This window comes from Trematomus bernacchii, unplaced genomic scaffold (assembly GCF_902827165.1).
Source record: "Trematomus bernacchii unplaced genomic scaffold, fTreBer1.1, whole genome shotgun sequence".
In the NCBI taxonomy this organism is placed as follows: Eukaryota; Metazoa; Chordata; class Actinopteri; order Perciformes; family Nototheniidae; genus Trematomus; species Trematomus bernacchii.
This window is the reverse complement of record NW_022987698.1, coordinates 2,589,145-2,604,199: the sequence shown is the minus strand read 5'-3', so window position 1 is coordinate 2,604,199 and position 15,055 is coordinate 2,589,145. Positions and strand designations below refer to the sequence as shown.

Here is a 15,055-nt window from a genome sequence, read left to right as displayed (position 1 = left end):
AATTAAACAATAATCCTGATGAGTGCGGATCCTAAACCGTTTTCAAGTTAGCAATAACTGCCACAAATCAGGAGTCATGCCAACATATTACAGTGTTGTAGAGTCTCTCTTCAGGCTGTGAATGTACCTATTCAACACATTTCTGTAGCGTGTGTGTGTGGAGAATGTAATTCAGAATTTATGTCACAGATGTTTTTTGGTAATCACATTGTAAAAACGCCCTAAATGACTACAGGTTGCATTATTATTGTTACTTGGGAATAGGAAGTCTTGGAAAGGGAGTTTTAAAAATAACATTGAGCTTAAAAAAAATTCTTTGACCATACACAGTGTTTGTTCAAAGACACGTTACCCTTGTGTATTTTGGTTTCCAGTGTATTAATTCATTTAATTTATTGATACTAAATACTAAAACTCTATTAAATAGTTTTTGATTTGAATGCTTGTTTTTGAGTGTTTAATACATAACTAAAAGATTCATACAATATGGTTTTTCAGGAACAGACCAGAAGAAGCCAAAGAGAGCATTTTAATAAATGTGACTATGTGTGTAAATTACTGATAAACTTACTTAAAACTTTAATAAATGCGAATGTACTGTAAGGTGAGCATAACACTTTACAATGCATCGTTGTAATGCAGCATAACAAACCACACCTGTGTGCCTTGAAACACCTGAAACCAAGGGTGAAACTTGGTCTACAGGCTGTAATTCAACACATTGCATGTTCAGAGCTTTTCTCAATCAAATTACAGAGTAACATAAAGCCTCAGTACAACCCTTTCACACTGTAATTACAGTGCAAGTAGGTTATATGTGGGATTTTATTTTAAATTGTTATCATCACAACTAATTCCTTTGCAAACAGATTTAAAAAAAAGAATCCTGATAAATAAAAGGTAATGCATTATTATACCCCAATCTTTGCTTGAGAGTTTCTCTATTTTCTATATTTACAATAAACACAAAGAAGGGCTTAAGGCTCATCAGAAGTAAAATAAAAAAAAGCCCCACAACTATAGAAAAACCTACAGTCCACAGTGAATGTCCTCACTCTATTGCCTATCAGATGATCAGGTGTTTGCATAGAGGGTATCCAACATGTCATATTTTATATTACAAATGATTAAAGTTGAAAAATACTTAAATTGAAAACATAAGATCACCAAAGGGCTCCCTTTTCAATGTCATTTAACTTGCTGCCGGTGTGTTTTAACATTACATGGACAACGGATTTTATGTTTACACCTGTAGATTTACCTTTCTAATTACTAAACTAAGTACAAATAAACAGTGAGTAGTTCATTGCCATAATCTGTTCCTAATCATACCTCTTGTTCTTTCCCACTATACCCTCAACACACTCAAAAAGTGTAATTTTCCTAAAACGTTTTTTTTTAACTCAAATTATGTACCAAGCTATTTTTAAGGATATTGTACATTCTAAATAAATTATATAACAACCACTTTATGAGTTTCTGAGCTTCCACCTCTGCTTGTAAATACTAAGAATAACAGACATATCTGACACAGATCACACAGGTCATCTTCTATTCCATGGTTTAGCCGCCAGGTGGTGCTGATGTTTATTTTATTTTAATTACTTTCACATGAGACGGTCTATATAGGATGGCCTTAGGACCTTTATTAACTGGTCATGTATATGTATTTACTTAATAAATCACTTATAAAAACCAATAACCAACATGAATACACGTTTAGTGACAAACATAGTAATAACAATAATGCTTTTACACCCTATACAACAGAACAAAATAAACATAATTTAATGTCCTGTTATTGAACCATGAGCTATATCAAATGAACCACCAGAGAGGTTTCCGCAACACATGCAAGCATTCAGTCTTGCTTCATTGCATTTACCTTTGATTAGTGCATGACTGCATGCATGTGAACACTATTATTAGTTGTAAATACATAATACGTGTTTATATCGTATACACTTACTTACTGTTCATGCAGGGCTTTTGCATTAGTTTTAATTAAGGCTAACTAATATACTATCATGTGTGCACCACTATTTGCTGAGATTAACACTGTGCTGAGAAGTATAAAACTGACCACATGAGGGCGCTTCAGTAATGCAAATAGTCGTCCTTGTATAAACTATACTCATGGACAAAATATAAGGCAAACAGCAGACCAGTCAGAACTGATTCATTTGAAAATGCATCACTGCAACAACAACAACAACATGTACCAATATGGAAATACTTTTAGTGAGTGTATTTGGTTGGTTTTGGTATTATTGGATGTAATGTCTATGCGTTTGTAGGTGGGAGGGGAGGAGAATTACATGTTAATCCTTTGGCGCACAGTATCTGAGCCACTCTGGAGGTCAAAGATTAGAAAGAGCACAGATCTTGAGTATGTCATCAGCATGCTAAAGTATTCACCTGTTTTAATGTACATCCCTCTGTAACAAAACCCTAGCAGGAGTTTAGCAGTATGTTTTTAATATTCAAACACAATTTCATCCAAGAACTCTATTATAGGCTCATAGTCTTCCTGTGTTCCTGTCAATCAAGCAGGTAGCTGCCTTGATCTTTTAGCGTCCTAGGCCTTTTACCCTATTTTATGTTACTGTCATGTGAAGGAAAAACAACAACAAGCAACATCTGTCAAACCAAACAACCATTATCTTACTTGTTTTGAAGTTCCAATTGGTCACTGACTATTTTTGTATTCAGGCTCTGTCTTTTTACTAGTGTTTTAGAGGCTATTATAGTGCCTACTCTTCAGGGAGTATTCCATACATTTGTAGCCATATTAACTTCCCTTTCAACCCAATATGCTCCACACATTTGAATCCCTGTCTCATTGAATGTATGTTTCTGTACAACTTTATTGACAGTGTTTCATTATTCTGAAACTAGCTTCATATTGTACTTTTAGCTTTCTTCCGCAGAAATTCTAACACAAACAAAACACTCCATGTACATTTTCAGATACTGTTTTAAAAGATACAAGATTTAGGCATTTCACTACAAATAAGTGCAATCAAGTTAACTTTAAAGCTCTACAGTCAATGCAGTAGACTCACACAAAAGTATTTGCAGAACAACAAATACACCATGCAGTCAGTGTGCTTGGTATCATATGTCTGTGTTAATTGATTGACACTAATGTTGTACAATTTGTTTCAGGCCAGTCACATAATGTGTTTTCCTGACCTACTAACAGATTCGCTAGTGTTTCTGTTTGGCACAGTACAGAACTTCCTGTTACAGTTTCCACACTTAACCTGCACAGGAGTGTGTTAAGTACTTGCGTAGCTGTGAAGCAGAAAGCTAATCCCAATTACCTGTCTAACATATGACCTTACGCACGAAGCAAGCACCTTTTTGATCTAGGCTTTAGACATCTCCCCTGCATTGGGCTTATGAGTATCTCCAAGCTTCTGTATACATCTCATTTAGAGCTCAGGTCTCACATCTTCTTGGTGCCAGATGTCCCACATAAACTTAAAACAACTCTTTCAACCATGTAAAAGCTATATTTTAATGGCTGTTTTAAGAATAATTGCTGTTGCCGTTTTGATTATTGAAGAAATGGATACTTGGCTTGCTGTTTAATTGTTTATTGAACCTCAGGTGGGTGGGTGTGGATGGGCCTTTGTGTGTAGAACAAACCAACACATATCATTTAATAAGATTTTCCATGTTCTGATTTGTTTCACAGCATTAGTTACTCACCAAGTGGTTTTATAGAAAATGTCATCAACAAATCAACTGATATATTATTATGGATAAAAACCCAGCTGTATTGATGTTTGTCACTTCTGCATTATAAACAATTGGCAAATTGTAAAGTCAACTTTGATGTGTAATATTTCTGTATTTTTAGTGCCTGAAGCAGAGGAGAACATTTTACATGTATTATTGTCTGGTTGTTGCATCCTTTTGGCAGCAGGTGGCAGGTTGGGTATCTGAACAAGCAAAAGCTTTTGCCTTTATCCGCTCTAGTAAAGATAGAGGTTTTCAGGACTATTTAAACACATTATTGAACAATGTAGTGTGGCTTGGCAAAGTTTAAATACCATTATACAGAAAACATGTTTTGGAACCAATTGGGAAAAAACGATGTGGATGCAAGTACAGTAGCTACATTACATGTTGAAATGTTTATATATGTATAAATGTTGTGTCTGTTTTAATGTATATTTGTGGTTGTGTTTGTAATGAAATTAAACATTCTTTAATTATAAAAAATCGAAAAGAATACATTATTGATCCCTTGGGGGTGATTTCACAAGCTTTGTAGTAAGAAATTGTGAGAAATAGTTAGTGATAGTTGCAGCATTAAAGTGATGTTCACATTTTTGTATCAATAATTCAATAATAACTCAATTATATATTATATATGTTGGGATTTATTAGATGCACTTATAAAGACGAATCTCATCATCAAAAAGTATGGTTGACTATATTTGACCTTCAGTCTCTGCCTTCGGAGGCAACCTTAGGTCTTTGAACTTTAAAGGCAGTGGGTGGCTGCTGTAAACACTTGTTGACCTAAATTAAAGGTGACAGGTGTCACCTCTAATGTGCATCCTGACTCCCAGACAACCTGCTTAACACCTCTGAATTACGTACAAGGTGTGAATCCAATTTGTGAGGATTGTAGATTAAATAGGACCAAACCCCTCCGGTTTAACAGCTTGCTAGTGACAATTTGTGGATGCTAATCAGATAAACACAAGCGCCTTGGTCTGGAAATCCCGCTTGTGGGAGTTGGCATACTTATGAAAGCTGGGTGACAGATGGTTTCTGTTTCTACATCGTGGCATTAGTATACTTTACATGGCTGTTTTTCTTTTTTTTTAATCAGCCATGATTCAGCGATCACTTACTTATCACTTTCTCATCTCAATCAACAGTTTAAATGTTTGATAAAAAGAACAAAAAGATGTACTTTATTTCAATTACTTTAAAGGAGACATGTCATGCTTTTCCGGTTATTACCCGTCCTCTTGTGTGTTATGAAGGTTTTTATGCATGTAAACGGTGTGCAGAGTCAAAACCCTCAAAGTACACCCTGTAGCGAGTAAAACTCTAACACAGAAAATACCTCCCCAAAACGCCTCGTTGGAGATACGTCATTGTCCATTTGATTCTTCCGGGTACGGGATGATGTAGGCCCAATCCCAAACCGCCCCCTACACCCTACCCCTACACACTACCCCTCCGTTTGCGCGTTCGCGCGGAGGGTCCGCCACATTAAGTGCTGTTCCAAACCAACGAGTGTGAAGCGGTGTGGAGGGGGAGTGAGTTATCAAGCCCTCAAACAGCGAGTCTGCAGCGGTGCTGACTGGAGACCGGTCTCTACCTGATGGTCTCAACGCTGTGTGTGTCCGTCAGGAAACACGCTGTTTACAAATAGTTCCAGCACACATCCACTGATAAATTGCGATGTTAACAACCTCATTATAACCTCATATTTTTTTAACTTAGGATCATACCTGTGTTTAGTCTAGAAAAAGGTAAATGTGTGCATTTTATTATAAAGTTGTGTATATTTACAGACTGTTGCAAAAACTAATAAGCTTATAAACATCAGGTTTAAAACTAAAAGAGCTTTACAAAAAAGTAACACAATGAAAGATGTTTGGAGTTTTATTTGAGTTATTAATTTACATTTTTTGTCTAAGAGATGCTGATTTGAAACCGTTGTTACGGCATTTCCTGTTTCTGCCGGAGAGAGGGGAGTTTGTCCCAAAGCTTGCCGCTGTATTTACTCCCTCCATCTGACAGGAGGGAGCCTCATTCAGCTGCGAGTGTGGCAGACTCCGGCGCCGTTTACACGCGGAGAAAACTGCTTGTATCTGCATAGTTTCGCGTGCCCTATTATTTACACGAGGCCGATAGAAACTGACCCCACAAACGATAACGGGTCCCAATGTGGATAGATTTGCAAACGAAACGCTCTGGGGGTCAACCGAGTCCGTGTAATCACCTCTATACGAATATTTCCTGAAAAAATTGCGATAGCCCCACCTCTCCCCACCTCTCCTGCTCACTGCTGTAGCAACTATCAAAAATAGGGGTTCTTGAATGAAATAATATTATAAAAGGCAAACCAGAATAGTTAACGCCCAATATACTCCTTAAACAAAATAAACAGAGTCAGATTTCATGCATTGATCCATTATATTGACAAAGGAGGATCTCACCCGGTGTTTGTAGAGAATATCTCTCTTTTCTGAGCGGGTCCTCTCCACGGAGACGTCGGTCGATGCAATATCCACAGATTCGGTTTCTTTCAGTTAACTTCCCCGTTGCATTTATCCATATGCTGAGGAAATTACTATATCCCGCTGAATACCAGCAATCGCCACACACACCTGTCAGTAGCTACTGCTAGTGCTACTGCTACTGACCATGCTACAGATATTAGTGCAAAAATATACAGCTCCTCTACCACAACCATCAGCAACAAGTGGACATGGAGAATTACATGAACTACATGTTGCTAAATACACTGTGGGGCATGAACAGAAGGGTAGCCATGGCAACATTGCGGCGGGGGCTGCTGGGCTGCTCTTCTTCGCTGCTTTTGGTGTATTTTGGCGGAAGTTACAGCGCCACTTACAGTCCCGGCATATGTACTACAGCGTTTCCAGCGGTCTCGTTTGAACAGACACGTTAAATGAAACGAATGCATGTGAACGGAAGACTTTTTTGAATACGCATACTGTGCATAAACGCAAACGTTCCCGTGTGAGCGGGGCCTCCGTCACGGAGGGGTAGGGTCGAGGGAGTGGTTTGGGATTGGGTTTTAATCCCGTACCCGGAACGAAATGGACCAATCCGTGGAGCCGTAACGTTACGTCCTCGGAGCCGTTACGTTAAGCCCCCGCTGATTGGTCCAAATTGACCAATCCACGGACTTCCTCTCACACACACACAGTGCAGGCAGCTCTGCTGATTTCTCCTCCCTGGCTGCAGGCTGATAACAGACAGTTGGGATTGCGGCGAAATTCTCTCTGCAGACCCATTCTCACAGCGTTTATCAACCTTTTTCGTACTCAATATCAAGCCACACTTATTGTTTTCACTTCGGCTGTGAGTTTGTGTGTGCTCAGGATGAGTTTGGCTGTGTTTCGCTGTGTATCGCTGAACAAGGAAACAACACCTCCACGGAGCGGAAACAGAGCATTTAATGACATGTTCTCTTACTGGACCTCTTTGAAATGCAATTGAATGCCCCTGCATTATAGCAACAACAACAATAATAATAGCAATAATAATTGGGAGGGGGGGCGCGGCTCTTCTTATGTTCTCTGAGGGGAGGCTCACCTTCCCACACTTTGAAAACCCCTGGTCGATACGATAGAGAACTGTAGCGGATACAACCCGTTTCGTCTCCGTGTGACAGAGCCGAGAGCGGCTGAGACGCAGCGGCTGGGAGGCGGGGCTTAAGGACAACTAGTGCGGGGAGGACTAAACCATTTTCCTCCTTTTGTGAGGGCTGAGAGGGGCCCCGGACAGCCTTCACCCTTTGTTTTTGGATACAGAATTTAGTCACCAAATTTACTGAGCTAGTTTCACTATCTACTAAAAAAAAAGTGCAAACAAAAACAAACTTTTAATTCCATGCCTTTCAACCCAGGGTAGTCAGTCCCACTTGTCCCCCCACTACGACGCCCCTGCATCCACCAACACACAAATGTATACATTAATTAAGTTATAACATAGGCTACCGGTTAGAAAAGCATAGACACCATTAACAGGTTAAGAGGGAAGATGTATTACTGCCATAAGTCATAAGAGGAATTAGTGAAATATTTAATATAATAACATTTTATCTAGTTTACTCAAAATGTGAATAAAAAGGCAAACCCGGAGGTGACCCACCAGCCTTATCTTGGGGTAGAAATCCATAACAACCTGAAATTTGGCCAATTTGTAACACAGGCAAACCGTTCGCTCGGCTTCCTACGCCGGAACCTGCGACGCTGTCCCCAGAAACTGAAGGAGACAGCTTTTGTGGCCCTAGTACGTTCTAAACTAGAGTACGCCAGCTCGGTCTGGGACCCCTACACTGATAAAGACAGTGATGCCCTGGAATCAGTACAAAGAAGAGGTGCAAGATTCATTTTTGGAGATTATGAATGGGACAGCAGTGTCACAGAAATGCTCAAGCGGTTGAACTGGGTGGAATTAAGTGAAAGGCAGCGATTGGCTCGTTTGGTTCTCTTCTTCAAGATTGTCCATAACATTTCAGCCATTGATGCATCAATGTACCTAGAGCCAGTTAGAAGAAGTGCAACCCGCAAAGCCAACTCTTTGAACTTCGAGCGAATTTTCGCAACTAGTGACACTCTTAAATACTCCTTCTTTCCGAGAACAATCAGAGAGTGGAACTTGCTACCAGAAGAAGCTGTCATCGCAGAAACCGTGGAGTGCTTCCGGCAAATTTTAAGAGACATTTAGCGGGGATCATCCATCCCCCACTGAGCGTGATACCTCTGGGTTCTGCTCAGTATTAATCCAGATCCAGATCCAGATCCATACTCTATACTATTATGTAAAGATTTACATCACTATACCTAATCATGTAGCCTATACCTCACATTGCTCTAAAAACACAAACAAATATAAAATTACTTAATTCATAAATGTAAGTATACAAAGATTACGTTTACAAAATGTACAAGGTGTAACTTTGAAAATACTAATATACATTCTCAATTCAGCGGAAAACATTTATGTCTATGCATTTAGCAACAATAATTGCAACACCTTATGAAAGTGTACACTAAATAATGCATGCGTGTACATTTCTGTCTGTGAGGACATTCAAACTATGCAATTGTAATTCACAAACTGTCCACAAGTTGCCAAGGGTCCACGTTAAGTTTATTGATTCAGGTAAAAGCAAAGTGGTTTAACCAGTCCAGGGCTATCCTTAAAGTTAACCTGTTAAGCCTGAGAGACCCCGGTACCGGGGCACTGCCGCAACATCTTGCAGGAAACAGTGTCTGAGGGCATGTTCATTTAATAAACTATGAATGTTTTATATCCATGTAACGGGAAGAAACTCATCTAACTGACCATTTTTTTTTTTTTTTCAAAAGAAACCCCACAATGCTAACGCTGAGCCTCTGAATTAGCAACGAGCGAAAAATGCTAACAGATTACTGCACCGAAAATCACTCACAAAACTTTATTATTTATCTTTTCTCCACATCCATGACATCGTTTCACATCGTGAGGTGACACAGAATTGAAGGGTACCCTCATTATCACTCAATTACACGAAATCGCGACGTTATAAACAAAAACAGACATCAAAACATGTGGCGCTAGGTAGCTAAAAATGCTAACATGGTTACCTTGTCTCTGTAGTCTCTCCAAACTGGTCTTCAATGGCATTAAAACGATAAAAACGCTGCTGAAGTTAATCCATAGGTTAATCCAATGTGTCTGTGTCCCTTTGAAATGATTTCTGATAATCCATGAGCAATAAAACTGCTTTTCCGTTTCTAGATGTCAGAGCTAGAGTGTAGGTTGCTCTGATGCAAAACTACATGCGCGAAGCCCCCACCTTTTTGTTGTGCAATGTGTGTGTGGGGGGGAATCCCCCTTCGATTCTATTGGCTCTAACGGTCAGAAAGAGGTGTCAACCATCAAAATCGACAAAGGGGGGCCAGAGATATGGTAAAAAAAACATTTCCACCCAAATCACCTCAGAGGTGGAGTTTCTTTGGCTAAACCTCTCTAAAAATGTCAAATGTCACTTGTTTTGCATCAATCTTGATACAGGGTACTTATTAGATGTTGTACTTTGGATTCCTAAAGCTTTTAGTCTACTAACCCATCATCCAAGGGTAGTTTTCACTATAAGTAAAAAAGAACTTTTGGACGGACACTATCATGTCAAATCTGAATTTTCTTTAAAATAAAAAACATCTATATTGTTCTGACTTTTCTACATCCAACTCACAGGTTTATCATTACTTTGAGAAAAAAGATTATTAATTTAACCCTTTTAGAAGGGAAGATATGGTCATTTGTTCTGGGAATGTCATTTTCGAGCCTGAGATCTGAAAAACAGGCTCAGGGCTTAACAGGTTAAATCAGGTAATTGGACCATCTCTAATTAAATTAGCTCACTTTCCTCAACAATAACTGGGCACTCTTTAAAGGGATTACCTCAAACGATTCACTCCAGACCATAACCCTTTTATTTAAATTGGTATTAGTGCACCTACGGTACGAGGCAACCAGACCAGCTGTGTATCCAACTCTAAGTCAGAGTTTTGACCACCTGCTTGACTCTCAAATTAATCATTTGAAGTTAAACACTTGCAGGATACGTGCAGAAAAACACTTTCTCAAGGCAATAATGCAGGATATGACAAATTACTGTACTTTGTTTGATTAAATATTACCCACATTTAAACTAAATCGCAGCAGCCTTTTTTTGTCTGACCGAGTCAGATGCAGCATATCGACCAGTTGGCAAACATCTGACCGGCCCATTTGCAACTACTTAAAAAGACTATATATAGAGAAGTGTGATTCTGTGACTGTGTGGCTGATGTTATACCTCACATTTATAGAGAGGCTGCTTTTGATGGATACCTGACATGTTTTTTTCAGGCATAAAAGGCGTCAGAAGAGGCGGGTTGTTCACCAACATCTCAAGAAAACCCCAGGAAACCCAGGATACATGGTATGTTTTAATTGATAGGATCCTGGGATTCCTGGGTTTCCTGGGCAATTCTTATTACGGCAAAACCAAAACATCCCAAATACACAATCTCCTATAGTCACAAATATTATTTCCTCATATTATTTCCTGTTATTGAGTCTAATTCTGTTCATTAAAGGTCTCCTATTATAGTATTTTTAGGCATATATTATAGGTCTCAGATATATAAAAATATATAGAAAACATGTCTATGAAGTGTTTTGCTCAAAATACCAAACAGATCCCCCATTCTAGCCATGCCTCATATCCCTCCGTTTCAGCCCTGTTAGAGAAGTGCTGATTCTGGGTCCGTAGCTTTAAAAAATAAATTAAAATTAAAAAGAATTTTTAAAAAAAGAGGTGGGGGAGCTTATGCAGGATAATTCTACCCAGATACTCAGCTAAATGCTGCCGTGATTAAACGCCATATCATGTTCAAAACCACATCAAGGATTATTTCTGAAACAGTATGGAGCTCAAAGGCTTTTTCTCTTGCAGGTTTACCTTGCAAGTGCCTTTTTAATTCCTGCTTTTTTACAATATCCCTCGACATCCCTCCCTCTTCTGTTGCTCCCCTGGAGGTTTCTTCCATTTTTGCCCTAATTGTGGGGTTTCTTTGGGAGTTTTTTCTTGTCCGTTCTAGGGGTCAAATGGTAGAGGTTGTCCTATGCTGCATACAGTGTGAAGCCCCGTGAGACAAATGTGTAATATGTGATATTCATATACTGTACATAGTACAATTTGATTGATTGAATTTGACTTCCAATGCAATTAAACTCTTCCACCTCGTACTTTTCTTAACCTTGTTTCTGTCCTGTCGCATCCTCCCACTATTTTATATGTATACTTTCTTAGAAATTGTTATCAAATACATTTCCACTACCACCTACATGGTGGTAGAAAGAAAAAGGATAACGGACAACATGAGCTTACATAGCTCATGTTGTCCGTTATCCTTTTTCAACTGATTAAGCTTCTACATGCAACATACAACTATTTAAAGTGTCAACTTTCAAGAGCCCATGAATGAAAGGCCAATAAGACTTGCAACAGTCTGGTGACATTATCCCTGATATTTTTCTTGGAAATTGGATTAACCTAAACAAGCTTAAGCTTAATTCTGTGTTGTGTTTGTTGGCTTGATCCGGTAACACTGATGACATGAGACTCCGATTTGACACCTATTACAGGCCTGATAAAGAGGCATGTATTAGGCCTAGCTGAAACTAAATAAAAAACATTTGATCAGGCAGATTAGCTCTTAAAGAGAAACACAAGCTTGTGTGTTTGTTTTATAAAACCCATTTAAATCCTGTAAACTATAAGAGATCTATTAGATTATGCCAGTTTTCATGTCTTCCTTTTCGAAATTCATTCAATAGGACAAGATTTCTTTATGCATGCATTTATTTATCTATCTATGTTCATTTTTATATATACAATGTTTACAATTCATGATGACCAACTCAGCAAGTGACAAAAGTTTTACATTGTATATAGTTGCTCATTTTGAAAATACAGTACAAAATGTGTTCCCACTGATGTTAGAGAAAAATATATTGCTGTATTTAAACCAAATGTTCTTTAAGGATGTTATGTAAATGCAATGGTTCCAAATAGCTTAAACGTTACAGTGACAGCTGTTCCTCTGACAGCAGTGGGAGTCAAAGTGAGCATCCAAATACATTAGTTCACAGATCTTACCATTATTTGCAATGATTTTGAATTCAGATTGACAAAGGACATGACAAACACTTTCCAACATTCTTCAAAGAAAAGATGAGAAAATGCAGTTCATGAGTTTGTCGCTGGAGCTGTTCATCACTGGTCAAGTAGTCCAGACGTCCCTCAACTTTAATCAGTCCACATCCAGGAATTATTCCCGACCAAAGAAAAAAAGGAAATGAACATGTCCAGGTGTATGAAAATGTCTCTACATTTAAGACACAGAGGACACTTCTGTCTTGCTGGCAGAGACTGAGGTCTCATCCTCCACCATGCCGCCCATTCCAACGGTACTCAGCATGCAGTTACGGAACTGAAAAAGAGATCAAAGAAAAACAAGTGCATGGTTTAGGATTGAGCAAAAATGAAAAAGCAGATTTTAGAAACTGGACTAGGGAATATTTAATATATTCAGCCCACCTGTTTGTTCAACAGCACATAGATAACAGGGTTGTACAGGGCTGAGCTCTTTGCAAAGAAGGCGGGAATAGCTGCTGTCAGGGCGGTGAAGGCAGCTCCCTTGTTCATGAAGATCCAAGCAGCGAAAGAGGCATATGGCACCCAAGCTAACAGGAATCCAAAGACCATCAGGATGCACATGCGTGTCACTTCCCTCTCAGCCTTCTGGGTGGACTCTGACTCCTGCTGCTGGGCTGCAGCCTAACGTTTTTGTGATCAGAAAATCATCATTAGGATTCACAGCACACGTGGTTTTGCAGAATTTAAAAATGAAAATGACAGTTGTATTTCTCAAACGTTTTTACTTTAAGGTAATACACTTCACTTACGGCTTTGACTGTCAGGACAAGGCTTCCGTAAGAGAAGAAAATGAGGAAAACAGGAGTGAAGAAGTGGACAGCAAATAAGTACATGACGTATGATTCATTGTTGAAGCCTGGAGCCAGAGTGTAGTAGTCAGGTCCGCAGGAGCACTGCAGGCCCTCAGGAAGGTATCTGTTTAAGGTTTAAGAAGAGAAGGCAAATCATTAAGAGAATCAGCCTGTAGAATGTACCTGTAGGGTTAAAGAAGGAAAGTGGTTGTAAATATTTTAGACTTTAGACTTTCTACAACCTATGCATTACCAGTATGTAATTACATACTACTCTCTATGCACTTTCTTAAAACTGATTGGTTTGTTTGAGTGTTTCTCAATGTTTTTAAAATCTTAGTGGTCAGGTTTCAGAGGTTTGAACTCATTTTTATTGTAAGTGAAATGAGAAATACAAAATGTGAATTACCTGGACCAGCCAAACAGTGGGGGTGCGGCACATGCGAAAGCCATGAGCCAGGTGATCCCAACACCAATTCCAGCGTGAGTATTACTGAATTTAAAGCTTCCCATGGGTTTGCAGACAACAATGTATCTCTCAACAGCCAGGACTACCAGAGACCAGAGAGACACCTGACCTGTAGAGAGGAAGAGCATCTTAGACAAGATCCCTACAAATTAACTTTTACCTTTGTAATATCTTAGAAGGAAGGTGATGATCACTATTTCCGAATCTTTGTCAGGTTTAACAAATGTCTATTGATTAAATCATTGTCTCACTGAAACAACCTGAAAATCACAAACTGCCATTAAAGAACCCCAATTCCTTACAAAGTACTTCATATTCTACCAGCTGCATGGGTTAAACTTGTAGGTGCATTTGAATTAGCTGTTCAACAAAAATGATGAAAGAATAAAGTTAAATTCATACCTCCAAGTGTAGCCATGAATCCCTCCATCGCACAGAAAGTGGGGCCAAGAATGAAGTAGCCGCTGATAGAAGATACGAAGGTGATGGTGAATCCAAAGGCGCACATGACCAGCCCAGCCACAGCCAGGTTTACCAGGATCAAGTTGAGAGGCGTCTGGAGCTTCTTGTTCTGGATTGTTACTAGCAATGTCAGAGCGTTGATGGGAGTTCCAGTGAAGATCAGGAAGACCATGTAGAAAGCTAGAAGCTTGAACATGATGGGATCTGCCAAATAATACTGTTGGTATTCATAAGGACTTCTAACAATCCCAGTCCTGTTGGACATCGGGATGTAGAAGTTATTGCCTTCTGTGCCATTGGGCTCCGTTCCTCCCTCCCAAGCCATCTTCAGTAGTCTGTTGTTCTGTTCTGTTCTTCTTCACCTGAACAACCCAAGAGTGTTGGTGGACTCGATGATCAGAGCTGCACAGTGTGACTTTTATACCTCCCCATTGACCCTAATGTCAAATGCCGAAACAGGATTAAAGGTGGGAGATGTATTCCTGAAATTGCAGTCGACAGTAATTTATCTTAAGACCGGATAGAAGTGACGAGGTCAAGAACATTTGCTCCAGTTTCAAGACATAGAAGAATTATCCTAATCCTTAAAGAAACGGAATTAAGTTCAGTCAGCAGCTCTTATTACACCATCAACCATAAAGTTACTCCAAATAAGTTAATCACACTTGGAATCATGTTTATATATGGGGCATTCTACCGAATTAGTGCAAAGTGCGGTCCCACGACAAGAAAAACTATTTAACAAAACAATTAAGTATTCAGACATAGATATTTACTAAGAATATGTTATGGTCTATTTAAACACAAGGCATTAAATTAGATAGAGATAAGCTTAATATATACAAAAAC

At 39.0% G+C, this 15,055-nt stretch overlaps 1 protein-coding gene across 1 annotated transcript; it reads right to left on the bottom strand.

Annotated features, from left to right (window-relative positions):
• Window positions 1-12,659: 12,659 nt before the first annotated feature.
• Window positions 12,660-14,531, bottom strand: LOC117489505 (green-sensitive opsin-like). Its single transcript, XM_034138820.1, has 5 exons — window positions 14,147-14,531; window positions 13,685-13,853; window positions 13,234-13,399; window positions 12,866-13,105; window positions 12,660-12,758 (listed from the first exon to the last, which is right to left on the bottom strand). The coding sequence occupies exons 1-5, from the start codon at window positions 14,529-14,531 to the stop codon at window positions 12,660-12,662; spliced, it is 1,059 nt and encodes a 352-aa protein (XP_033994711.1).
• Between the last annotated feature and the right edge of the window lie 524 nt (window positions 14,532-15,055).